Source organism: Gallus gallus, chromosome Z (assembly GCF_016699485.2).
Source record: "Gallus gallus isolate bGalGal1 chromosome Z, bGalGal1.mat.broiler.GRCg7b, whole genome shotgun sequence".
NCBI classification, from domain to species: domain Eukaryota; kingdom Metazoa; phylum Chordata; class Aves; order Galliformes; family Phasianidae; genus Gallus; species Gallus gallus.
The window spans coordinates 13496584-13524135 of record NC_052572.1 but is presented as its reverse complement, the minus strand read 5'-3'; the positions used below and the strand labels follow the sequence as shown (position 1 = coordinate 13524135).

Genomic DNA, 27552 nt, shown 5'->3' with positions numbered 1-27552 from the left:
ATCTCATTTTTAGGAAACAAATGTCCGGTGAATAGTATCAGTTTATTCTCTTAAAACTGCAGACCCTGCGAACAGTGAAGGTGAGAGCAGAAGCTGAAGCTATTTCTGCAGTATCTGTGAGGGCTGATGGGAAAGGAGGGAAAGGAGGATGTTTTGCGGTTTGCCACCCAAAGACCTGAAGGTACGGGGTAACCATCTGTAGGTGTGAATGGGGTAATGCTGTTTTTCCCATCTTTGCATCTCAGGCAACCGGAGAGCCCCAGGAGATGACATTTAAATTGAAGATCTATTTGAGTTCGGTCTTTCTTATTTCCCTGAGAACACTGTGATGTTTGCTCCCTCCCTTCTGCTCTTTGGAGTTCTGGGTTTCCTCCCTTGGGCAGAGCTTAGGAGTGAGAACATCAGCTGCCCTCAGAACAGAGAGGTGGTGCACCCCTGCCAGGCACTGAGGAGCCCTGCAGTACATCCAGCCACTGTGGCCAAATGCAGATGTTTGTGTATCTTCTTGTGTTGGGCATGTATGTTTGTGAGGAGAGATGTTCTTGCACAGCTCTCTCTGGAAAACGTCTGCTGCTGAGGGTCTGCTTGTAGAGAGGCTGTACTAGGCTGACCCTTCCTGTCACCAGACAGGATCTGTCCTCATTAACTAGTAACCAGATCAAATAAAACCTCCAACCTTTCATTTCAGAGTCTGCAGCAAGCCATGCTGAGGTTGTGACAAGTCTGCAGAGTTGGCTTTGCAGCCAAGAGTCTTAGAGTAAGTTGATAAGAAAGATTTTTATTGGCTTCAGTGTATATAGGTTGATGTATTGGGAAGCTTTTGGGTGTTTTGTTGTTGTGTTTGTTTGCATCTTTTCTTCGAAAGGTTAAATTTATCTCTATCATGTGCTTACATTTATGTAGTTGCTGATACAGTTCTGGTGTACTGATTGGTTGGAACTTCACTACCAGATGAGAGTGTTTTCTTTGTAGAGCACTCTGAAGGAATGAACAAAGTAATTGAGAGAATCTTGTAGGGCTTCTTCATCGCTCTTCTAAGTTGGGAGTATTGGTACAAGGAGCCAGGAGCCCAGGTAAGGAAGAATATCAAGTATCTGCTCTCCTTTTGGTTCATTGGCAAGATTGCTGACTTCTCTGCCTTCAGTTTGATTATACTCTGTTGATTACACTTAGCTCTCTAAGAAGCTTGTTGACTGAATGACTGCATAAAAAGCAAGCTGAGCTCTCCCTGCTACAGCGCTGTGAAGGCCAACTGGCTTTCTTTGCTAAAGCAGCAAGCAATATTTTCACTTCATAAAAAAATATTTTTCTCAGCAAGCTATAGAAATCAGAATAGCATGGGCTACGTAACTGAAAAAAATAAAATAAAGGTTTCACATTTCATTGAAACATTTTCAAAATGAGGTACTTTGGAATATTGTTTTAAAATAGATAATATCTGTTTTTACATTTCCTATTTTTTTTTTTTTGTGTGTGTGGCAAAACAGAATGAGTATGTTCTGCTGCAACAGCCTTTACAGTTTATTGTTGGTTCAGTGACAGCATGAAGGAAAAAATCCTTTGCAATTATTCAATGAATAAATGTTTTTCCTGAAAAAAGCATTCAGTCATCAGGACTAAGAGCAAGGCAAGATCTGGAGGAGGGATTCACTGCAGCAAAGCAGTTAGGCAAAAGGGGTTGAAAGTGAATTTGTAGCCAGTTAGTGTTTAGTCTCTATTATTTTACGTGTCCAGTAGGAAAAATGCTTAGTCATGCTTTCATTTGTATTCCTAGAAAATATTTTTCAGAAACAATGAAGATGAATAGCAGATCTTTATTTGTCACATTCGAGACAATTGCTGAACAGTTTCTTAAATAGAATTAAGATGCAGTCATGATTAATACTGAAAAAGAGATCAGACGCCTTTGACTTGCCTCCCTTTACATTACACTGGTTTACTTAATACTCTCTCATGCATTATCACTGCATTCCAGGTACACTGCTTAATGAAATATTTGTATTGAGAAATGGATTTATAGACCCAGCAGATCAGAAGAGACTAGTCACTAACAGGCAGTAACTGTGAGTTTTGCAGTTCCTCCAGGGCTTTTACTGTCTGTAGATAAACACCTCTGCTATGGAGAAGACTGTGCTAATACAGCTGATCCTGCTGAGCCTGGTGGTTGGGAGCTGCCAAGGGTGCTACTGTGAACATTACCCATGGGGGTCATGGTCCAGCTGTTCAAAAACCTGCAATTATGGCACACAGACAAGGCACAGGTAGGGACAAATTGCCTCACTGCACTTATGGTTTACTTTTTATCTGAAAAAAAAAAAAAAAAAAAATTACTTTCGGGAGGGAGGTACCGTGTCTGATGCTTCAGCATCCATAATATATCTAGAAATAAAAATGGTAGTATCGAAGTGTCTAGCAGATGACTGGGTTTTAATTGCACGATTTAAAGTTGTGCATAGAATATTGCAGTGCTTCCAAACAAACCTATTATTTCTGCACACACACAGTCAGAACAGCCAGGTCCTGGGGTGGCCTTGCCAGCAGTGGGCATTGAGCAGCCAGCTCTTGTGAGCAGGGCTCGTGCCCAGTGCCCACGCTGGGAGCTCTGCCCAGCGCCACGCAGCGCTCTGGAAGATACGAGTTCCAGCATGGCAATCTGACAGAAAGCTGCTTCCTGTACAAATAATTTTGCAATCATAGTTAACTAAGGATTCAATGGCACAAAACTAGACGCAATTCAGGAGCGTACTCTAAACTTGCAAGAAATCCCTTATTTCATTCCTAGTTTAAGGTGTATTTAGATTTTACTTTCAGTCATCGCTCCAGAGTCATCCACTACCATTCAAGCTTTTATTGATTTAAAACATTAACAGCCTTAACCTACAGTTATAGAACATCTGCAGTTTGTTTCCTCCCTGATGTAACTCTTTCAATGACCTTTTCTAGGCAAATAAAAATGGATGAATATTATAACCAAAACTTCTGTGACCGGTTGTGCACCAAGCAGGAATCTCGTGCGTGTAACCAACAAACCTGTCCTATCAACTGCCAACTTGGAGACTTCGGCCCTTGGTCAGAATGTGACCCATGCATTGAAAAACAAGTAGGTAGATTATGTATTATGCATGTTAAGTGCAAGAAATTGTGCCTAAGAAGTTTCTTTATTTCAGATATTTGACTTCAAGGAAATTGGTTCTGCAAAATGACAGTTTAAGCTAACAAGGTTATAACTGTTATAAATTATAACAGTAGGAGCTGGAGGGAACAAGTTAAAATAAGTATATCAAAACAGAAAGGGGCAATTTAGTAGTGTAAATCCATCTATGAGAACTTGCTTCGAAAGTACTACTGTCATTATTAAAGATGAGTTTTCTACATCAGAGATAAATTAAGCTATAGAGTTTGCATTCCTGTTTCAACAGAAGCATGTCATGGAATCTTTCACACAGCATAATATTTTATATGTTCTGAAAATGAAAGATAATAGGATCAAATTGTCTATTGAAAAGAGATAATTGGCAAATCATAACTAGCACTGTTAAGAAATGCAGTATCGTAGTCAGGACCAGTCTGAGGTTGCTGATGAGACATCCTTAGCACCTTTTCTGCAACCCTGATAGTCTACACGAAACCCAGGTGGATGTGATTAGTATCTGTAGGACAAAATCTTCCTGTGGCAAAGTCTCTGGGCTTGTGTTGATTCCTTGATGGCAGAGTTAGGAGTTAAATGGACCTATCCTAGCAGAGAGAGAAGAGGTGAAAGAACAGGTTCAGGTGAGACTGACAGAAAAAGCCCTGGCAACTGTAAGGTTGCAGGGAGCTTTTTGGGATAGTTACATGGCTGGTGGTTCCAAGGCTTACCACAGATCTCTCTAAGTGTCCATGCAGATATAGCCTACAGCTCTTCTGAAGGTCCTGTGCGGCTTCAGAAATACACATCTGAACAGCAGTGTCAGAAAGCCTGTTAGGTACTGTGTATGTATCTTAACATGTATATATACCTATCTTGATGCCAGTGCAGGACAAAATAAAGTTTGGTGCTGGGCAGCCATGAAGAAGCATTTCTAGGAAACAACCTACAGCCAGGGTGGTGACCGAGAGCAGAATGAGGAGAAAGAATGGGAGACTGCAAATAAACTGCAAGAACTGGAAAGATTCTTATTGCCCTCATTTAAACTCGTTTTTGTAATCCGTATCCTCTAGTTAAATTTCTGGGTTCCTTACCTATGCAACCCTGTGTGAAAGCTCATTTTTATTAGCTGTAAATATTGATGCAAAGTATTTGCTGCTTCAGGCTAAAAAAAGAAAAAAAAAAAAAAAAAAAAAGAAGTGTTTTTGTAAGCTGAACGTATTTTTCCTCCAAACTATAAAAATCACTGCTTCTGACCTTTATAAATATAAACAGCCTTCAGAATGGAGGATGTGCCCTCAAGATAAATGTGAAGACTGTTGTAGTCAAGCTCCCAGTGAATGGAAGTGATGAAGAGGTTAAAGCTCACATAAACAATATAACATGCGTTGTAGATTCCAAACAGAGTACAAGAAAGGGTTGTCATGAGCCAAAAGCCTTTAGAAAGCATTGCTCTTTGTTCCCTCTGATCATAGTCACTCAGTTACAGATTTATTTATTTTTTAGGTCTCATTGAATTGTTAGACTTCAAGGTCTGTCTAGAGGCAGGGATGTAATGAAGTCTGCAAGGAACTGTTTATCAATTGGGGAAATGTTTCCTATTCTTTCTTAGGGAAAGAACAGTTCAGTCAGAGGCAGATAAGTTTCTTCTGCAGCCCCTGGAACAGGGGTGGAAAACATAACTGAAATGATTTTCTAGCAGCATTCAACACTGGTATTCTGCAAGGTGGGTTCTGATTTGGGGAAAGAAAAACAAATGAGCTTGAGTATAACAGTAGAAAATTTCAGAAGTACATATTCTCTCCTGCTCAGTTCTCAGACCTTGTGAGAGGGAGCCAAGCCAGCAGATGTGGGGATAGGGATGCATGCCCCATCATAGTAGTTCTATTTCAACAGAGTTGATAAGGAACTGGAAAAAATCTCCCGTTCACACATCACAAGTTTTTATTTTTCTGCCCCCAGTTTCGTGTCAGGAAACTCCTGCGGCCATCCCAGTTCGGGGGCCAGGCCTGCACCGAGCCGCTGGTGCAATCCCGACCGTGCTTTCCAGCCAAGCTCTGCAACATCGTGGATGTGGACTGCAAGAATAAATTTCAGTGCGAAAATGGTAATGATAGTCATCATAGCTTAGCTTCTGCATTATGCGGTAGACAATAGCTACTGTTTGAGACATTAAAAAAAAAAGTCCAGGTCATCCTTATGTATTCTGTGCACAGACTTTAGGAAAAAGGGTCAGGGAGCTGAGGATTTTATGTTTAATGGGAAATTAATGGTTGCATTTCTTCTTTAGTTAAAAGGAATTCAGGGTCTTGTGCAGTCTTTATCATACGATGGTAGCGTCACGATGGCTGCTAGAAAGTAGCACTGTTCCAATGAGATTTTTTTTGCACAAATTTTACATGTACAAACGTATCTTTGTTGTATGTCTGAAATCAAACTTGCACTGTTTTTATTAATTTTTTAAATCACTTTGTTGGTAGTTCTTGCTTAATTTTAAGTATACTTGATTAGATTTGATAATTCTATCCAAATTTCCTTTTGCTAAACCTTAACTTTGGCCATTGTGCCTTCAAAGTAGCACAAACTGGCAGAACAGAAACAAATATTTTTATTGCAGTGAAGTAGGTGTTGAAGTGCCTTGTGGTTTTAATTCCTCTTGCAAGTTTACACCATTGTTAGGGAAAGAAACTGTTCTTTTTTGCATTCAGGTGTGACGAATCATTGCATAAATCCTCTTGCTGCTGCTTTTTCTCTGATGCAGGTCGCTGTATTGCAAAAAAATTGGAGTGCAATGGAGATAATGACTGTGGGGACAACTCTGATGAAAGATATTGTGGGAGAAAAAAGGTGGTGTGTAGCAGAAAATTTGAGAGCATCCCAGGTGTGCATTTAATTGGCAGCGGGTAAGCCAGCTTTGCTTTTTTCACAGGCATTATATTGTTTATCAGTAACTTGCATAAAAAAGACAATTCTCAAATTTGCATGTGAGAGTATCCCATTAAAACACACGATCTCTTAAATGAAAAGTAGTAAGAGATTATAAGAATGTAGGTAAACAGCCAGGCTTGGACGTGCCCACTCATCTGCCAGTCCTACTCTGCCCTGCTCCTGCAGCAGGAGCCATCGGGGAACACTGCTATGTGAGGGACACTGCCTACCCTCTGAGCAACCAGAACTCCACTTACTGACAAATTCCAGCTCAGTTATTACAAAGCATTTCAGAAATTTGGAGGATGTTCCTCTGTAGATGTTTGGTTGTGCATGATACATGTCTTGCAATACCAGCCATCACCTCTTCCAGGCTACTAATTAAATCAGTGCAACACCTGCAGGCATGTGATGCCTGCCCCAAGTGCTGTGTTTCTGAATGAGCTCAGTGCACTCTGATAGCAAACACTTGTGTCTGGACTGGAAAACTGCATGTTAATTTTCATGAGCCATTTTAGTGTGTTTCTCTACTTGAGTCAGTGGTTGTCCAAGAAAGTCTTACACTGACCTTGGTGTTATAGGCTGAATGTATAATTTTTCTGGTGAATTCAGGGTGAATCAGAAATTCCTGTGAAGAAATTTCTTTCAAAGCACTAACATAGCCTTAACACTTATGTCCTCTCATTCAAACATACAGCATCCTTGACAACAAATAGTATATACTTATATCTTTCTAATAGCATTTAATTTCTGGAAATTCCTTTTTTTTGTTGTTGTTGTTGTTAGATTTCACATTCTGTCGGGAGAGAGCCGAGGGGAAGTCCTTGGCAACTCGTTCAATGGAGGAGAATGTAGAACAGTGAGACGCAATGAGACAAGGAAGTCCTATCGTGTGCCTGCAAACCTGGAGGCTGTCAGCTTTCAGGTACTCTTTAGCAGCAACTTTTAGCAAAAAAAAAAAACCATTTTCATAAACATGGTCCAAGTTATATGCTGAAGTCTTAGGAAGCCTTAAGAAGACAAGATTTCTCAGCCTGCTGAGGCCTGAAAGTGCTTCAGGTGATGTGCAGAAATGTTTTTTTTTTTTTTTTCAATTTTTCAAATTTTTCAATCAATGAGTGGTGTTAGGTCGCTCTACTTGTACCTTTCTCTCACTTCCACAGTGAGTGTTTCCTCAGAATCAACACAATTCATCTCGGCTTCTCTCCTGCTTCCTCATGACTGTGACCATACCTCTGCTGTGACTTGGTACCCAACTGTGGAATATTCCAGCCAGTGGCTTGTTAAAGCCCAAAGCTCATTTTAGCATTACTGATGTATCCTTCCAGTACCAACAGCTCTCCCAGCACAAACCTCCTGCTGAGGCATCTGCAACCTTAGGAGCAGTTCCTCCCGTAGCTGTTTCAGCCTTTCAGTCATGCCTGTCCTTTGACCAACCCTTCCAACCAGCAGTAAGAAGAGGCAGCTACAGAATCTGCAAGGCAGAAAGACAAAAGTCTGGGAAGAAGTCTGGGAAGAATGTCTGCAGGACAGACCAAGAACAAAAAGACATTGGCTTTTATTTTTCCCCAGATCTTGGAATGTGACTTTTAGGCAGGATATTTTAGATTTTTAGACACTGATATGTATAAAATAACTGTGATATTGTGGTTAAGGTATAGTATCTGACTGCGTACATACTGGAAGGCCCTCTCTGAAGCAAATGGCTACAGCACTGGGAAGGAAGGGATGCAGGACATAAAAAAGGTTCAAGGAGTGGAAGAAACTGAGCTGCTGATTACTACCATGAACATTGTGAGATTTTACTTTAAAAGGCACAGTTGAACAAAGCACATTCCAACATTGTCTAGTTTGGTCAATGGCACTGAAGAAGTACTGTGTGCATAAATACTCTATGGGAAAAACAAGTCTTGGTTTGCCCAGTTCTTCTAAGTTCTGTTGTCTATGAGGTAACTAATGTCCATCTGCAGAAATAATATGAGTATGGGACTCTCACCTGAGAGTGCAACTCTATTTTTCAACATTTAGAGTAGTTTTTGATATAGAAATATGAATCAGCTTTCTGTTTGGAACTCCCATGTATTTTAATGCAAAAGCACATGTTTTCTTGGAGAACAGAACTAGATCATGGGAGTGGACATCACTGCCCAAAATCCTTCACAGATCCTACAAAGCCTTATTAAGTGAGCCTGAAATGGTAAAAAATGAATCTAAAACCCACAAATCTTGCGAGGGATTTGCCTTAGTTATGGGAAATGAGTCACTTTTGAACAGATGCTCAAGATGCCTTAGTATCACTGCTTAGCACAGCAGCATAACTGAGTCTTGCCAGTGTTAACAGGTAGGTTCACTCTCTGTTACTGTTCATCTACTTCTAGTCCATTGTGTGATACAGTGACTTACACTACAGGTATGCTATGACTCCCATCTGGATAAAACCTGCTCATTCTTCTAGAAGGGAATCAAGCAGAAAGTAAAAAACACACCATTGTGCAGTATAGAGGGCATGCGTAAGTACGTTCTGAGACTTACTTTTAGTGTGGACACAATATGCAGGTCTGAGAGTCTTTGAAGAGTGTGTTGAAACTTTTGTGGAAAATTATTCTTAAGCTTCAGGGCAAGGGGACTGGGGATTTTTAGAAGAATGTGACTCTTTTTTTTTTTTTTTTTTCCTTGTATAACTGCCTATGTGTAACCATCTCCTTACCCTAGAACAGCTTTTTAGCTTACTGATGTGTTCCCAAGCATCAGACATGTCTATTCCAGAAGAAGCTAAGAATTCATTGTTGAATAGGTTGCTCCCCTTCAAGTTGTTATTAGGGAAAATTGATTTTGATTTCCTGAATCTCTAGGTAATAGATGAAGAGGATGATGTAAAATCAGATTTCTACAGGGATTTAACGCCTCTGAGTGACGGTGATGTGGGAAGTAGTACATCCTCCCATTCTTCTCAGAGAAGATCTGGCATACCGGGTCTATTCTCAAAAAAGAGAAAAGTTCAAATCACATCATCTTCCTCCTTCAAGAAAGCCATTGAAGCTTCACATGAAAAGGTAATTGAATGCTGACATCAGTGTCTTCCTTTCTTTTAGTTTCCATCTTCTTGTTTAGGGGAACTGAGCTACCGAAGGTCATTATCCACTAGCAAGGCATATTATTTTGCAAAACTACTAGAATTAAAAATCAAGAAGGTCCTCTCCTGATACTACAGGTTTTTCCTGGTTGTTACATACCTTCTGTTAAGCTGCACACAGTCACAAAAACAATCTCGGAAATAACACATCAAGAGAAAAGTTTCTGAGAGCAGACAACTACATCCCATAATATTTTGCCTCTTTTATTCAGGTAAATACTGTGAAATATAATATTCAGATGCTTATAGAGTTTCATGATAGTAAAGGATTAACTGTTCTTTTGTCTGTAATTACACCTGGCAGAGGTCATAAAACTGATCAAAATTAAAGCTTGTTGAAACTCAAGAGCTATAATAAAATTATAGCGAATCTTTTACAAAAACATCTGTTATAATTTTAATGTTTATGACAGAAGATTTATTACAAGCTTACAGGCTTGTCTTAATTGTTAAGTAACTTGACTTATTAAATAGTCCATTATTTCTAGTCTGAAATAATCCATGCTTAACTTCCGTCTACTGGAATTCTATTTGCTTTCATTCTGATGTAGTTATATGTATCAAGTTTTTCTTTTGTAGAACTGGTAAGTTTATTTTGATAGAATGGTGTGTTCTTAATGGCTTAAACCCAGCCCCAAACTACATAAAGAAATGTTAATATCAGTGAAACTTTCTTGAGGAAGGTTTATTGGACTTAGATTTGTTTTCAACTTTATTGTCATGAAATCTCAGAAACATACATGAAAAAGCTGATAGCTTGGTGTGCTGTTGGCTATGGGTGGCTAAGTTTAAATTCCCTCCTGACTGTATCCATGGTAAGACTTTTAATTTTGATCTTCCTCAGGTTCTTTACCATGTTACAGGAAGCCTCTTCGCTTGTGCCTACCTGTATGCAGTTTATTTATAGGTGTATACGCCAATAGATATCTACTTACATATGTATATGAAACAAATCCATAAATTTAAAATACTCACTTATAAAGTGAAAATAATTCAAATAGATCACTGACAATGAGTGGGAACTCACAACCTGGGAGGTCAAATTCAGACCAGAATTTCAAACTGCAAGCAAAATAGCTTCACATGAGCATCACAGTCACTGTAGGGCCTAAGTGACTTGAAAGGTCTTGAATTTTTCCATGTTGTTAAGAGGAAATATGAATATGATGTTTCTGATGCATATTTTTGTTTGTTTGTTTGTTTGTTAAGCTAATCTTTAGGCCCTTTAGTACATAATCTCGTATTCTAATTTTTAAATAATTTTCATGACAGTAATGACCCCTTTGAGGTCTTCTGTTTGCATCAAAACAAGCATTTTGGATGGGATACCTCTTGCATATCTGCAGATAATGGAAGTTTTACAGAACCCTGCATCTCAGCTAGTTACCCTCATTTTGTATCAGTTAAAAGAAACTCAGTGGATTTTTGCATAAATGTGAGTGCTCTGAATAGTGTTCCAGCAGGGCTTAAAGGGAGCCCCAGTGACCAGCTCTCACTATTCTCTACTAAATATAAGGAAAGACTCATAAAGTGAAACTTTAATATTATGAATTATTATTATGTTACCCATTTCATTATAAACTTGTTGATTAATCTTGCCCATCATGCTGCATGTTGTTATTTTTATGTACCATTTTCTTGAAATTTATTTTATTTTATTTTATTTTATTTTTTTACTGAATTTCATTTATTTTTTCAAACTCCACATTCCTTTGAGATAGAGGAGTTATCTCAGAGTTGACAGACTGGTAACTGCCTGATAGCATGTGCATTCCAGGCATTCAAAGACACCAAGGGACTCCTGAAGTCTTTGTGCCCAACCCATTGGCTCATGATCCTAATATTCTTGGCTACAGCTCATTGAGTTGGATGGCTTGAACCACAATTCAGAAATTGAGGTCTGAAAGATAGGAAGCCATCCCCATCCATGGTGATGTGAGACACAGAGAGGCAAGATTCTGTGCTTGCATTACTTGGAAGTAAACATTATTTAATTAACCAGTATGTTCTAGTGAGAGTCTGTTCTATTAGAAGTGTTCTAATTAATTAAAACTATTGGTTACATCAGTCCAGCTCAGCTTGTGTCTGGCTGTTGTTTTCTTTTGTCAGTTGAGTAGTTTTTATATCATATCTGAACTTATTTGAGTATTTGCACTTGATTTAGACCAAGATTTTGACTGAATATCTTTGAGAATAATCACCTCTGATATACAGCACTGTATTTTGTATTAATACCTGGTATTCACAGATCAAGATTGCCACAGGCACCGGGGGTTACCAGTATGTTTAGACATGTGACCAGAGATAACTGGAGACTCTTGAATCCAGTTTACTGAATTTCTTCTTCAAGTAAAAGTTTCCAAGGTTGTTCAAGCCTCAGGGATTTAATACAGAAATCACTGGGTTTGACAAATGTAAGGGAAATTACTACTAAGAAAAGTACTTAAGATACTTCTAATATTAGAGAATATAAATGTGTGATGCATGTCAAGACAAAAATTATTTTTTTGTATGAAGGATCATCACATCCACCTGAGCATTTAGCATTAATATTTGCCAAAGTGGCCTGTAATTTTGTGCACAACTGAAATGCTATATGGTATGGCTGAAAATTGAGCCGAAATCACCTGGAAGTCATTTTCTTAGAAATTATATTACCTCAGGGTATTTTAGGAGCAGAGTACAGTCCAGGGAATATTACATACCCTATTTCTTCCGTTCTTATTCTCACTGCTGCATAAAGCTGAGTGCCCTTGGTTTATCTTCCAGAGTGCAAATGAGTGCACTGAAATGAACAGTGCTGTGCACATCTGAGTGCTGTGGTTCAGCTCACATGTTGTGTTGCTGACTCCTGGCTGAAGAAACTCCATATCTAGATGCAGTCTTATGTCTTCTATGCCACACAAGCCTGAAGACAGAAGTGGATCAGAATCAAGCTACCAACACAAAAACTCAATAGAAGAACTCATATATAGATCAATATCAATTTTGCTTATAATGATTTTGTTTCTTTCTGCAGATTACTCATTTGGTCCTCTTTCCCATCACTTCTTCTGCTCTCCATCTCTTTGCTTCAGGTTTTTTTTGGTTACTTTTTTTTGCCATATTACCAGTTTCTCCATTCAGTATTTTTCTCTCCTCTCTTTTTAGTTGAGCTCCCCCATTAGCAACCTTCAACAATGAAAACAAATGAACAAAAAAATTAGCTGTCTCAAAAACATGAATGTAAGAGGTGATGCTTCTAGTTTCTGAACTTTCTTCTTTGCTTTTTTCCCCTCATGTCACACCCCAGGCCTTGCGTGTTAACAGCCAGACACTGAATTAAATCTTTATTCCTGTAAGTTTAGTTTTAGCAGACTGATAAACAACATTTGAGACCTCATGATAGTGAGGTAGTATCCAAAATACCCACTCAAGATTAGTTGCCAACAGCTCACAGACACTTACTTCAGCCCTTCCTCCTAGTCTTTTGACTGTCTTATCAATTACTGGTTTATTTGCTATAGCAGAAGTCATTTTGCTTTCTGTTTGTCCACTGCTTGGGAATTCTTAACTCACACTGAAATCCTATATACTCCCACAATGTGAAGCAGTAATGAGCGTTGTCCCTGAGAATCTCACTGGATGCTTGGAAATTCCAGGGCTAGTCTGGGTGAGTTTAATCATGGTTAAAGCACCATGATGGACTGGATGAAATAGGTTTTGCAATGCAGCTCAGGTCATCCTCTTGGCCACTCTATTTTCTGCAATCAACTACCTATGACAGTGGCACTCTATGTTATTTCATTTTATTTTACTTTATTTTATTTATTTTATATCTAGAATTCCAACTTTATTAGAATCCATAAAGTCATCTCTGTTGCAAACTTCACAATGAAAGAGTCAAATCTGCAGCTCTCAGATGTCTTTCTAAAAGCACTAAACCAGCTGCCCCTGGAGTACAACTATGCTTTATATAGCAGAATATTTGACGACTTTGGCACTCATTACTACACCTCTGGAAAGATGGGTGGTTCCTACGACATTCTTTACCAGTATAGTTCGGAAGAATTGAAGAACTCGGGTATGTAATCTTTAGCAAGAAAATATCATTATTTGTTTACCATTTTTCTTACCATTGCCTATTTTTAGGTCTTACACCACATAGAAAACTCAACATCTAATAGAAAAAAAAAATCCCTTAGACATGCATAGACAGAGGAATTACTCACACTGCCCAAATATAAAGCAAGAAGAAACTTCTACTCCACTCTTTATTTCGAAAAATTGAAGAACTTCTTTAATTGGTAAATGTCCCTGTGTTCAGGGTCAGTATTTAGGACCTTCAAGTCCAAATGCTTTGACACCAAGAAGGTTTCCCAACATACCCCACTGTGGGACTGAGGTCTGAGAGAGATGTCGCCTTCTGGGCTACAGTTTTAGAGCTGTTGACATCGATTAGAAATTAGTCTGAAACTTAATCCATGACTGCTAGGTGGTCAAAATGAAAACAGATGTTTGTAGCCAGGGAACTGGGTACATTCAGGAGCAATGTCTTATTATATACTATTGGTGGTCTTTGTTCAAAGTGCTGCAGGAATAGGTGGTAATTACTGCTCCAGGCAGAGCTGTCCACTGCTATTACCTGGGCTCGGATGAAGGTTTGCTGTTCCCACCACCACTGACCTCTGCTGAGTACCACCCTGGGTGACTGGGTTTTGATTTTGAACAGCAAAGGACTGTTCCATGGTGCACCAGAAGAAGGAAGGGTTGTCAGATACAACAGAAGAGGTGACATAGGTGACATATTTCTGTCTAATACCTAGACAGAAATAGGCTGAGTTTAGGAGAGTCTATAGTCAGCGCCTGATGGGACCGGTTGAACAGACCCTGGCAGCAGAGACAATGGTGGATCAGGAACTTGAGTGTAGTAAAGAGGTCAGAAAGCAACCAGTGAGCAGGGAGGCCTGTGATGTAACAGATCTAAGGTGATGCAGCTGCTGCTTTTGTACTTCTAGGTCTGTCAGTGGATGAATCAATGGAGTGTATTCGAACAGAAACAACAAGGCGTGTGTTCTTCCGAAAGAAAAAGAAAGTCAGTACTGAATGCATCACAAACAAGATGACTGTGAAACATGACGGTAACTATGATAATAACAGGGTTTGTATCCTATTAGTTATCCTGAGAGATACAACCTCCTCAACAAGGCACACCAGGTCCTCCTGGCTTTGAACTAGAGGTGTTCTTCCAGCACTGACAGAGAAGCCAGCATTCATGGAATCATAAAATCAACAAGGTTGGACAAGACCTCCAAGATTATTCAGTCCAACCATGCACCTATTACCAACATTTCCCACTAAACTATGCCCATTAGCACAAGATCTAAATGTTTCTTGAACACTTCCAGGAAGAGTGACTCCACCACCTGCCTGGGCAGCCCGTTCTACTGCCTAACTGCTAACTGCTCTTTTGGAGAGGAAATTTTTCCTAACATCCAACCTGAATCTCCCCAGCACAACTTGAGGCCATTCCCTCTAGTCCAATCACTAGTTAAGTGGGAGAAAAGGCCAACCCCTACCTTGCCACAAACTCCTTTCAAGTGGTTGTAGAGAGGGATAACCTTTCCCCTGACCCTCCTCCAGAGTAAAAAATCCCAGTTCTCTCAGCTGCTCCTTATAAGACTTGTGCTCCAGACCGCTCACCAACTTTGTTGCCATTCTCTGAACAGGCTTCAGAGCCTCAATGTCTTTCTTGCAGTGTGCTGCCCAAAACTCAACACAGTTCTTGAGATGTGACCTCACCAGCGTTGAGTACAGAGGGCAATCACTTCCCTGCTCCTGCTGGCAGCACTATGTCTGATACAAGCCAAGATGTTGTTGGCCTTCTTGGCTGCTGGTTCATGGTCAGCCAAACTTTGACCAGCACCCCAGGTCCATTTCTTCCACGCAGTCTTCCAGCCACTCTGCCCCAAGCCTGTAGCATTGCCTGGGGTTGTTATGGCCGAAGTGCAGGACCCAGCACTTGGTCTTGTTGAACTTCATCCCCTTTGTTTCATCCCAGCTATACAGCCTGTCCAGATCCCTCTGTAGGGCCTTCCTACACCCAGGCAGATCAATACTTCCTGTCAACTTGGTATCATCTGCAAACTTACTCAGGCTGCACTTAGTGAGGTGATCTGATCAAGGTGATTTGAGACATCCAGCACAGCTTTACCAAGGGCAGATCATGCCTGATGAATCTTGTGGTCTTCTATGATGGAGTGATGGCTTAGGTAGATGGGGAAGGGCGACGGATGTCATCTTCCTGGACTTCTGCAAAGCCTTTGAAATGGTCACACATTCTTCTCTCTCAGTTGGAGATTGAGAGGGGAGTCTCTCAATTCCCCTCCCATCTTCCTCATCTCGAACAGACATCAGGGAGCCCCCACCAAAGCATCTCATACCACAGAAGGTTGGTGCAATTTTTGAAAGAATGGTAAGGGCTGTGTTCTGTGTCACTAAAAACAGATATGCCCTCACTTCCACTGCTTTTGCACTCATTCTGTGATCAGGTCTAGTTCATCAGACATTTATAACTGGAACCAAAGACCCTGCCTTGCAGTGTATTCTTCTTCTAGAGAAGCCTGCTGTATCCCATACAATTTCTGCAAGTCTATTGTGTAGTTCTGAATATCTCCATGGCAGCAGTCTTGCACAGCCTTCTTTGGGAAGCTGATACATCACTAAGCAGAATAGGATTTTTTTTTTTTTTTTTTTTCTGAGTTTAGACTCATTTCTTCCAAGGGTAACTTTGTAATATTTTAGTATATTTTTTTCTATCCTCTTACTCTTTTCCTCATGATGCTGTTGTAGCCTTTGAAGGCCTTCATCTGACATTTCTGTGCTGAAATCCCTTCAGGTTCCATTTTGGAGTCAGCAGAACGGTCAGTCTCACTGGTCAAAGGTGGCAGATCAGAGTACGCGGCAGCTCTGGCCTGGGAGAAAAAGGGGGCTTTTCCGGGGAACACAATCTTTACAAACTGGCTGGAATCGACCAAGGATAATCCTGTGGTGATTGACTTTGAGGTAACAGAAATTTAAGAAAAATATCGATAAACACCCAACAGCCAGCAGCTATGCAAGTCATTCCTGCCATTTAAATCCTGATGATGTTGAATGTGAGGTGAATTATATGTGCACACGCATCTGGGCAAGATGTGAAGAAAATTATATGCCTTTCCTGGTTGGATCTACATTGCAAAGTATGGCACACAGTTAAACTGAAGGTAAGTGCTAACTGAATGGCTGTTTTCCAGGTGTCGTCTATTGTTGACCTGGTGAAGAACATGCCTTGTGCCGTGACCAGGCGACGCAACCTGAGAAGGGCCCTGAGAGAATATGCAGGCAGGTTTGACCCATGTCAGTGTGCCCCATGCCCCAACAATGGCAGGCCTGTGCTTTCTGGGACAGAGTGCCTCTGCTTGTGCCAGGCTGGCACCTACGGCACAAACTGTGAGATCCGAGCTCCAGGTTATGAGTCAGGTGAGTGTGATGATACTGTCATGGTGTAAATGGGGTCTTCGTCATATGAAGTCCATAGCGGGCTGTAGTCACCAATTCCTGTGGTATAGGGGAACTGAGAAGGTTAATCACTGCTTTCTTAGACTGTTTGAAAATTAAATTTGCTGTATTTTCTAGAGAACAAAACTCTGAAATTTCACTGAAAAATAAAAACCTGAATGATTTTATAAATTCATTTATGAATGTATAAACATAAAGAAACATAAATATTTTTATTTTATATAAAATGCATTTATTTGCACAAAAAATTATCACTTTATGCATAAATTAATAAATGTAACATATACATGTTTCATGCAGTTCATAGAATCATAGAATCATAGAATGGCCTGGGTTGAAAAGGACCACAGTGATCATCGAGTTTGAACCCCCCTGCTGTGTGCAGGGTCGCCAGCCACTAGACCAGGCTGCCCAGAGCCACATCCAGCCTGGCCTTCCACTTTTCTTTCCAGTTTCTATCAAAAAGTATTTTTCTGAGCACGGTGGTATTTAGTCCTACCTTTAGAACAACTGAAAAGTTCTTGCCAACAGGGCTGTGGCCATTGCAGAAATATTGAAGATTTAGTCCTGATACAGCCTGTCCTGCCCGTCGCTGGGCTGGTCTTTTCAGGCATCTTTCAAAGTGCTCAGACTCCCTAGGCAGGAAAATTTATGTCTGCAAGGATGTTATCTGTTGGACAACATACACAAAAGATAGCTGGGATTTACCAAGATGGTAGGATAAGCAGTAGTTTGTGTGCTTTTCCACTAAGACCTCAGGAAGTTTTTGTTCAGGGAAGCATCAACCATGTGTGGAAGGGCTGTTCACAGATGCACCCTGGGCCAGGTCGTCAACGTTGTTAAACTTTTACATTCTTAGAAAAAAACTCATGATATCATACGTTCACATCATAACTTTTACCTAAAAATTCTCTGTCAATTTTGTCAAAGATAAATACGTTGTAATCTTCCCTTACAAAATTCATGCAACTTCTTACTTCATTGCTATCAGAAGTTATTAAAATAAAGGGACAACTACTAATAGGAAATAATACAGAATAAGCATAGCATTTAAAAGAAATTAAAAGACATGGTAAAAAAATCCCTAGGCTACATTAATGAGACAGTATGAAATAAGTTGTTTAGCAAAAAGGATGAAATTAGGATCAAAGATAATTGTTGCAAAAACTAAGAAATCCATTTCTTAGTTTCCTTATAGCCTATTATGTTTAATATAAAATATCTAATGGATATAAGATTTGTTAATTATAGTGTAGAAGGAAAAATCTGTTTGAAATGTCTTAAGGAAAGGGAACAAAATCATAATTCTGAAAAAAATTAAGAATAATTTCAAAAAAAGAAATTTTTTTCAAAAGAATTTGGCATTCATGTAGAAAACAGAAGAGACAGTGTATTAATATTGTTGATTTTGTCAAAAGAAAAAGTATCTCGACAACTATATGCTTCAAAAAGAAACAATATAAGATATGCAAATAAAGATATGGACGTAGACAACATATCTCACGAAGAACAGAAATGGTGTGTAAATAATAATTCTTATGTAATGCTTTGTGGTGGCACAGGCAGAATAGCCTGGTGGGTAAGAAAAGACTGATATTTTAATTCAGTTTGTGTGGGAAGTAGGTTTGGTGTTTAGACTTAGTTTTAGAGCTCATATTTAATTTGATAGCTTATCATTTCTTGAGTTATCTGAGAAGGCTGTCAGCACCATGAAAATGCAAACGTCTGTGCGTGAAGTAGAATATATACTGCTTCTGGATTTAAATGTGACTTGCAATCAAAACTGGAAAGAAAGGCCTATTTTAGGCTCTCCTGGAGCTATCTGAAATTTGCCTAACTATCTCTTTGGAAAACCTTACATTCTCGAGACAAGCTATTCTGTTAACAGTAACAATTCTAAATCCTCTGAAAATGGATATTATGAATTTACTATCATCCCTCTAATATGTTGACTAAGAAGTTCTATATATGATATAAAACTGTCAAAAAAAAAAAAATTGGTCTTTCTTTTATTTCTTGCAGTTGCTGTAGATGGTCGCTGGAGTTGCTGGTCTGAATGGAGCTCATGTGATGCTTCTTTCAAGAGAAGAAGGACCCGGGAGTGTAATAACCCATCCCCAATAAATGGTGGAAAACCCTGCAAGGGTGAACGGGAAGAAGAGGAGGACTGTTATGTCTCTGTGTTCATGGACAAGTAAGAAGATGGTTGATCAAAAGACTCTTCAGTCATAAGGCAGAGTTACGGAGCCCTCCAGAGTGGCTTTGTGACCAAGGAGAAATGACAGACAGCTTTTTTTGTTGTTGTTTTTGTAAGTTTCTGAACTCATGGGCTGAGAAAAGGAAATATTTGAAAATTTTTGCAACTTGCTTCAGGTTGAGATTTACTCACAGTTTATTCCTAGAAAATGGCTGATTAATTACATCCTAAAACATCCTAAAAGTCTGTAGATCTCTTAAGCTTTTTTATGGCTTCCTGTCCAAAGCTATGGGGAATTCATCTACTTACACTAACAGTAGTTGGCAGTTTCTTTATTTTTTAGTACCACATCCTCTTAAAGGTTTAAGTCTGAGTTCAATGCCTTGGAGAGAATTCCTCTGAAATTAACAAGCTTTTCATATTCCTGCTTTGATTACATCTAATGCACAAGTTTTGCATGGTTTCAACTTGAAATAATAATTCCAGCCCCAAAAGTAGTTCAGTTTCTTGCATCTTTAAGAATAAGATTTTGAACAGGTTCAAATTTTCTGCTGAGAATCACAAACAGAAACAGATGAGCCTTAATTTTCATTATCCTTGATGTAATGACAGCAGAGGAGATTATGGAGCAGATAGGAGAGGATGAAAAGCAACGGCCCATGTGGTTCTTTGTTACTTACCTCAGAGACTAGGCTTTACAGTTCCACACTGATAGAAACCAGCCTCCTGTAACCACTGACTGATAGCAACAATTGGGTTATGACCACATAAGCATTTTAAGGGGGTATTTTAAGTGTTCACATTAGACATGGCAAAAAGCTACTGTATCACAACATTATTACTCATAAACCTAACCAAACTGGCTTCTTACCGTATTTCTTCCTTCCTTCCTTCCTTCCTTCCTTCCTTCCTTCCTTCCTTCCTTCCTTCCTTCCTTCCTTCCTTCCTTCCTTCCTTCCTTCCTTCCTTCCTTCCTTCCTTCCTTCCTTCCTTCATTCCTTCCTTCCTTCCTTCCTTCCTTCCTTCCTTCCTTCCTTCCTTCCTTCCTTCCTTCCTTCCTTCCTTCCTTCCTTCCTTCCTTCCTTTATTTCTCTCTTTCTCTCTTTCTCTCTTTCTCTCTCTCTTTCTTTCTTTCTCTCTTTCTCTCTTTCTCTCTTTCTTTCTTTCTTTCTTTCTTTCTTTCTTTCTTTCTTTCTTTCTTTCTTTCTTTCTTTCTTTCTTTCTCTCTTTCTTTCTCTCTTTCTCTCTTTCTCTCTGTCTTTCTCTCTTTCTCTCTTTCTCTCTTTCTTTCTTTCTTTCTCTCTTTCTTTCTCTCTTTCTCTCTTTCTTTCTCTCTTTCTCTCTTTCTTTCTCTCTTTCTCTCTTTCTCTCTTTCTCTCTTTCTCTCTTTCTCTCTTTCTCTCTTTCTTTTGAGGAGGAAAATACTCCAAGCATACCTGACCAAAAGTTTTGACATTCTGCCACTGTTTTTTGACAACTGCTTAAGATGAATCCTTACCAGCAACTTTTACTTTTCAGTGGAGCTCCTTGTATTAATGACGATGAAGCAAAAAGTGAACTGGATATTGTGGTTGGTGTGCTTGAGACTGGATGCTCCAGGCCAGACCCACCAGAAAATGGTTTTATCAGGGTGAGCATGAAAAATGATTGAGATGGAAGGAAAATGTACTAGTCACAGTCTCTTTGCTAGATTGATATCCAAGCTAGTAAGTGTGCTAGTGAGAATGTTGCTGTGTATAGCATGCTGTAGGACTCCAGCTCATCAGCATCCATGAGCAAGTGAACCAAAGGCAAAGTGAAACCCATCCCAAACTGGTCACTGAATATGTTGTAACCATGGCATTATTTATAGTGTGGCTGGAGAAATATTCTGTAGGTGACTGGATGACTCTTGTTTCAGAGAAGGAAAAGCACTGCAGGACTTTAAGCACTGATTTATTTGACAATGGCTATTTTCATTCAAGATTTTTTATAGTATTTTTACTTTTGGTTTTTTTTTTTTTTTGGCAGAATGAAAAGAACCAGTATGCGGTAGGGGAAGAAGCTGAAATTGCCTGTGTGAGCGGTCACGTCCTCATCGGCTATCAGTTCCTTCGGTGTTTGCCTGATCAAACTTGGACACAACAACCTGTTGAATGCCAACGTAAGAAAAAACTGGTTTTGCTCGGAAACAAAACAAGTCATGGAAAAATGCACAAAACAGACTATAATACAGATTTTAACAAAAGAATCTGTAATGATATCTGAAGAGACAGCATTTTAATAAGATACTTAGAGCATTCACACTAGCATGGCAAAAACCTACTGTGTCATTACGTCGTTCCTCTTTGAATTTCAAAGTGTTGCTGCTGTGTGCTTTGTAAGAGTATTGCACTGTTAAATGTTTTAAAAAACACTCCGTTTTGTGAGATCTTTCTCTCTTCCAGTTTTAAATATCTTTGAGAGAAGTACTCATCTCTTATATTCAGATTTATAATAATAATCTTTAAGTTTGATAGTTACGCTGAACAGAGTGTTCTTGGAAGAGTCTGACTACCATTTTTTATATTAAATTAATTATGTCTCTAAAATCACCTTTACGCTGTCTTGAAAATCTCCACAAGAAATGAATGCCTCAAACTATTTATAGACAAGTCTGTTCAACAGTTATGGATGAGAACCGGCCTGGTCTTGCTAACAGGAGAGTTTGCAGTGGCTTGTTAAAACTCAGTGTAATTTTATTGACTTGCTATTCATTTTATAAAAACAAATTCTCTGATTATACTCCCAAGTTCTTTAACGCCAATGACTTTAATTGTTTTGTCAATAGCTTCACTTACAAAAGCAAGACTATAATATTCTGTAAATACCAGTCATATTTTAACAAAGTGTGAAATTAAATTACTCTTACTGGCATACATTAGTAATGGATTGTAGTTATTTAGCTATTGATCAAAAATTATTTTTATAAAACACATTGACATGCATTGAAAATATCTAGACTTAATTATGACAAATATTATTTTTGAATGTCAATCAAGTGTTTGGTGTTATTGTGAGCTCCTTAATGGCTTTTTGCCTGAAGCATTATGTCTTGCTATAAATATCCCTACACCATGAAAACAACTAGAATTATATTCTTTTCTTTTTTAATACAGCCTCATTATGCCTGAGGCCACCAACATCTGACAGTGTTGAAATTTCCCCATTTAAGCTACACTACAACATTGGTGAAACTGTGAAGCTAAGCTGTCGAGCTGGGTTTGTAGTCACTGGTCAAACACAATATACTTGTGGAAAAGATCTGTCCTGGTTTCCTTCTATTCTGAGGTCTATTACATGTGAAAAAGGTTAGTATCTCTGCAGGTGCATTACTATTCCTGTAGTGCTGGTATTCTCAACATGGTTTATTATAACTAGATAGAGCTAGAAAGCAGATTACTAGTTTTCAGATGCATAGCAACTGTTTATTAAGTTTGGTTTTACATTATCAGAATTTTTGGTGCAATGTACTGAACATTTTGATTATGAAATTGCAATACTGAAACTGTAATCTTGGGGGGTAGAAAGCTGTATTCACAATGCTTTATGAAAATATAGCAGGAGAATTCATTCTTTTGAAATTTTGTATGCAAGCTTTTCCAATGATTCTTGCAAAGACGTACGCATACTTGTGGAAAGCCAGCCATTGCACCTGATGAAGAGAGAAATGCAGGATAAACTGAAATAAATACAATTTAGCCCTGGCAGTAGAAGTCTAAGTAATATCTGCTAACTTTGTGTCCAGCTACAAGAACTCTCACTCTTGTTTCAGATGAGCAAACTAAGATTAGAGGAGTTTGCAATCCAGGACAAAAACAGGTTGGGTCTGAGTGTGTCTGTATGAATCCAGAAGAAGATTGTGGGTAAGTTAAACAATTTCATTTGAAAAAGAAGATTCACAGTTTCTCCAATGGCAGTCCATTGTGAAGACAAAACAAAGAGTAGCAAAAGACAGCAAACTGAGGATTCCTGGTCTTTAATTAATGAGTTATGCCTCTGCATCCAAATTCCAGCCCTCTTTACAGTCTATGAAATAAATGAAAATTAACCATATGGCACAGCACAGTCCTTCCTTCTAGTCTTGTGCCATTGTCATCTGCTACTGGACATCCCGACTCTTCTTCCTTCCTTTTCAACTTCTACACTTTCATAGTCATCACCTTACCCTAGTGTGCCATACTACTTGTGCTTGACGCCCACCTTTTTCAGGTGAATGTGCTGCAAAGTACACCATATGCTTCTATATTGAGAGCATAAGAAAATATGTAAGACTTGGACTTATTGTTTCTTAGCAGAACATGACCTGCATGGACCTTCGAGCCTTCAAGTGAATAAAGGGTTATCCCGGATATTTTTAGTAAATGGCTGGCCAGGGTAGAGGTGTGGTGTGATGAAAGATGAATATAGCTTGAGTATGAGCCAGGTCAGCACAGGGTCATTGGAAGTGCCCTGTGCCTTGTGGAGATAACAGTACCTCCTGTTTCCTTATCCAAGCACATCCCTGGCTTCGTATCTCTTGGCTGGGACCAAATCTGCCTCAGCTCACAGCACTATGCTGTACCAGGGTGTTCTCAAGGACCAGACACTGCAATAGCTAGGACAGCCTTAGGTCTTTAGACAGATATCTAGCCTGTAATGGATTTGCTGTTTTTCGTCTTATGTTGTTGGAATTTTTACCGTATGGACTTGCATCAAAGCCTGTTAAAATAATTATTCTTTTTCCTTGGGGCAGCCACTACTCAGAAGACATCTGTGTGCTACATGCTCTTTCTGAACAGCATGTGACGAAGCCCAGCTGTCAGTTTTCAGCTGAAAAGTGCCTTGGAGAGCAGTCATTTCATTTCTTGCATGCTGGCCCTTGCCACAGTACTTCCAGCGTACACTGGGCTATTGAAAGGGCAAAGCTCTCTGCAAACAGCTTGAAGAAAGTGCCCTGTGGCTATGACACCTGCTATGACTGGGAGGAATGTCCAGGTATGGCTTCTGAATGGTGGCATTTATCTCTGTCCAAAGGCAGTGAAATTAAAATGTGCTGGCTCCTTCGCTGTGTAACAATAGGATTTAAAGGTATTGTGGTCCACTTCAGCAAGTTACAGTCAGAGGAGCGTGGAAGTGCGGTCAGTGCTGTGTCCCTGCTAACATGTGTTACACTCAGATATGAGTCTTCTCTCTTAGGCACAAGTGGTATAGCCACTTCCCATTAGTAAGAGATAAAAGAAATTTGAAGATTAAGGGAACTGTTTGGGAAGAATTAATATTTGTATCCTTAATTACAGAGACGCAGCCAGAAATGTTATCATCTATTCCCCATGAGTCTACTGTAACCACCTGCTTGTACTTCAGGAGTAAATCTGGGCCACACCTTCTATAGCATATAATTAAATTATGAAACTAATCATAAAACTACTTAGCAAGACAGGGGCCATCAGCCCTAATGGGATTTTAATGGTAGAATTTGCAAATACCTGTATGTGAAAGCTGTGTTTATTAAGAGTTTTAATGAACTAGCTAAGCTGTTTGGTGAAATCCCTAAGAGGATTATTTTATAAACACAGTTGTGCAACTTGGCTATTTACTTTGTAACTGGGTGATAACAGCAGTAGGATTTCCTGTAAGTGTCTGAGGTGTTGGCTGGCTCCATGCACATCATGCGCCTGCCAGGAGAAGGCTGAGTGGCAGCCACGCTCATTCCCCCGCTTGCTTCCAGAGACAAATATGATCCCATCACGCTTCATCTGCTTGTGAAAAAAAGAAAAAAGAAAGGAAAAAAAAAAAAAAAAAAAGCAACAGCAGTGTGAGGCAGTCTTAAAACTCTGCTTTGCAAGATGATTTATGCAGCACAGGATTTGAAGTAGGTGGCTTAAACCTACTGCACAAGGTATTGCTTCAAGTGGGGCTGAAGCACCGACCCGGACCAGATGTGCCCTTCAGGGAGCACGGCAGGGTGAGCTCCTCTGTAGGTGATTATAATTTCAAAAAACATTTAGTTTATTTATTCCAGAGCCCCTGAGAAGCCTAGTTCTGTTCCCTCTATGAAACTGTATTAAGGCTGGATTCAGTGCCATCACCTCAGTGTTTTTATCTCAGAGACCCACAGAGGAGCTCTGTTCAGAGGAGTCCTGGGAGAAAAAGATGTTAAGTTTTCATTCTGGTACTCCAGAGGTCTTAACTGGAACTTCTTCCCCACCAGCTCCTCAGAAATATTCTTGTCCATGAGTATGCACAATTAGGAAATGGAAGTTAATTAGTAGTTGTGTCCGTGATTGCATCAACACAGGCAGAAGATACAGCAGTACCATGCGAAAGAGGCTAAACTGAGTAAAATGCATGTTCTTCATTTGTTTTAAGAAAGGGAGGCAGGAACCTAGTTTCCTGCCCAGTGAATTTCTGGGAAGGAATATAAAGAGTCAGAATCTGATTAGATCAGAAATGGGTAATGAAATAACCGTCAGGACTGAGTTTTACCACAGGCCAGCAGCAGGTAGCTTAGCATTCATAAAGGGAGCTCTAATGAAATAGGAGCTGGCACAATACGGGCCTTAAGACTCCATTTCACAGCAACATTGTGTGCAAAGATAATTGGGAACAGAAAGTCAACTTAATATCTTTTTGTTTAGAAGAAAGGTCAAGGTAAACTAGTGGATAAAAATAGTTAGATACTTCATTTCTGCTGCTGTAGTCATTGCTGCAAAAACTGATACTTAAAGTTCCTATTGTCTCTGTTCCCAATCTCCTGCTACCTAGTGCACGCACTATAAGCTTTCTGACTAAGGTATCGTGAACCTGCAATAGCATTTTTCCCTGTTGGCTTTTGAAAGGTTGTCAAACTATAAAATGTTTCTAGTCATAAAATTTGCAGCTAAATCTCCAACACATTCATTGCCAGAATCACAGATGCAGTGCTCCTGCCTAATGCCTTACCAGTGCCCCAGAGAAGAGAGCCAGCTTCACTGCATCCGGATGGAGTCAACAGGGAGAAGGAAGAGAGTCAGTCACTGTGTGCTGGCAGCCATGAAATGTGCTGGCATCGGACTGGAGGTGCTGGAGGAGGGGAGCTGCCTGGGGTAAATCAGTGGCTCTCTCAGTGCCCACCACTGTCATCGCACCACAAATGGGGTGAGCCGCCATAGGGAAAGCTCAACTGGTTATAAAAGGACAAAGGAACTCAAAAAGGATGCAATAATAATAATAATGTTAAAAATGAGCTAATTTAATGGGAGAAGATTGGCAGTGGGATTTTTATTTCAGTTTCAGAATGACTTGAGGTGTGGGGTATGGGGACTGCTCTCACTGTTGATAATTCTGCATGGACAGAGAGAGGGAAGGGAGAAAATGGGAAAAGAGAAAGGGGAGCTCTGCCTCTGGTCTCTCTGGTGTTGGGCAAGACTTGTCCTTTCCTCAGCCATTTGTTGCTCTGTCTCTTCTCTGGTAACTGCTCTGCATCCTGATCGTCTTACTGGCTGAGAGCCCGCTGGGCAGACTGGGCACTTCAACATAGAATCATAGAATTAATCATAGAATGGTTTGGGTTGGAAGGGACCTTTAAGGCCATCTAGTTCCAACTGCCTGCAGGTTGGCAGGGACCACAGCCCCATCCAGCCTGGCCTTGAATGCTTTCCAGAGGGGGGGGCATCCACAACCTCTCTGGGTGACCTGTTCCAATGTCTCACCACCATCATAGTAAAGAATATCTTCCTACTCTAGATCTACTCTCTTCCAGTTTAAAACCATTTTCCTTCATCCTGTCACTACATGCCCTCATAAAAGCCCCTCCCCAGCTTTCCTGTAGGCCCTTTTCAGTTACTGGAAGGCCACTATAAGGTCTCCTTGGAGCCTTCCCTTCTCCAGGCTGAAGAGCCCCAAGTCTCCCTGCCTGTCCTCGTAGAGGGGGTGCTCTTGGCCCTCCTCTGGACGTGCTCCAACAGCTCCATGTCCTTCTTATGTTGAGGGGAAGATCCTTTCATATTCCTTCTGATACATAACAGAGTTATAAAGGAGTCTACTCCTATGGGCACTCACTATGCAAATTCAGAGAGCAATACAAAATTCTGAAAACCACAAATATATAGTGATTCAGCAAAGCTTTCAAAACCATGAGGTTTTTTTTAATCAGTGTAACTGAGGGGAAGAACAGTCTGCTTTCTGGGTTTGTTTGTTGGTTTTGATCCTCAGGCTCAGGATTTTACAAGCCAGGGGATTAGAAACTTGCCTTCCAAGCAGGGGAAAGTTGACAGGGACTTTCATCCACTAGCAGTGAGCTGAACAATGAAAATCAGGGGGTGGCAGGAGAGAGGCATCCAAAAAAACGTCCATCTGTGAATGATGTGTCCAATGCATGACTGTCACAACTGGCCAAGGGATGGATAGAGTCACATGGGAGCAGGGCGAGGGCTCTATATGAAATGATTATTTCCCCTCCAAGAGGTATCATACCCACACATTTGAGATGCTGCCAGTTTCCCTAAATCAACAGCAGTTAGTTTCAACTGGATGCAGCTCAAGGAAAAGAAACAACGAATCCTTCAGCTGAATACAATAAAGCATTACATTTTCTTGCTTAAAATGTAGTCAAAATGATTTTAATAAAAAGATAGTTTTGCCCTTGTA

The 27552-nt window shown here is 39.9% G+C and overlaps 1 protein-coding gene across 3 annotated transcripts; it reads left to right on the top strand.

The window, feature by feature from the left end:
• The first annotated feature begins 693 nt into the window (after window positions 1-693).
• Window positions 694-27552, top strand: C6 (complement C6). 3 transcript variants are annotated; one of them, XM_040655630.2, is made up of 19 exons: window positions 694-757; window positions 904-1073; window positions 2077-2261; window positions 2944-3100; window positions 5090-5234; window positions 5889-6030; window positions 6842-6980; window positions 8908-9108; window positions 13011-13251; window positions 14186-14308; window positions 16066-16232; window positions 16463-16688; window positions 18750-18921; window positions 20443-20554; window positions 20935-21067; window positions 22062-22253; window positions 22718-22808; window positions 23678-23919; window positions 25832-27552. In XM_040655630.2, exons 3-19 carry the CDS (start codon window positions 2119-2121, stop codon window positions 26011-26013), a joined length of 2808 nt encoding a protein of 935 aa, XP_040511564.1. In that variant the 5' UTR covers window positions 694-757; window positions 904-1073; window positions 2077-2118; the 3' UTR covers window positions 26014-27552.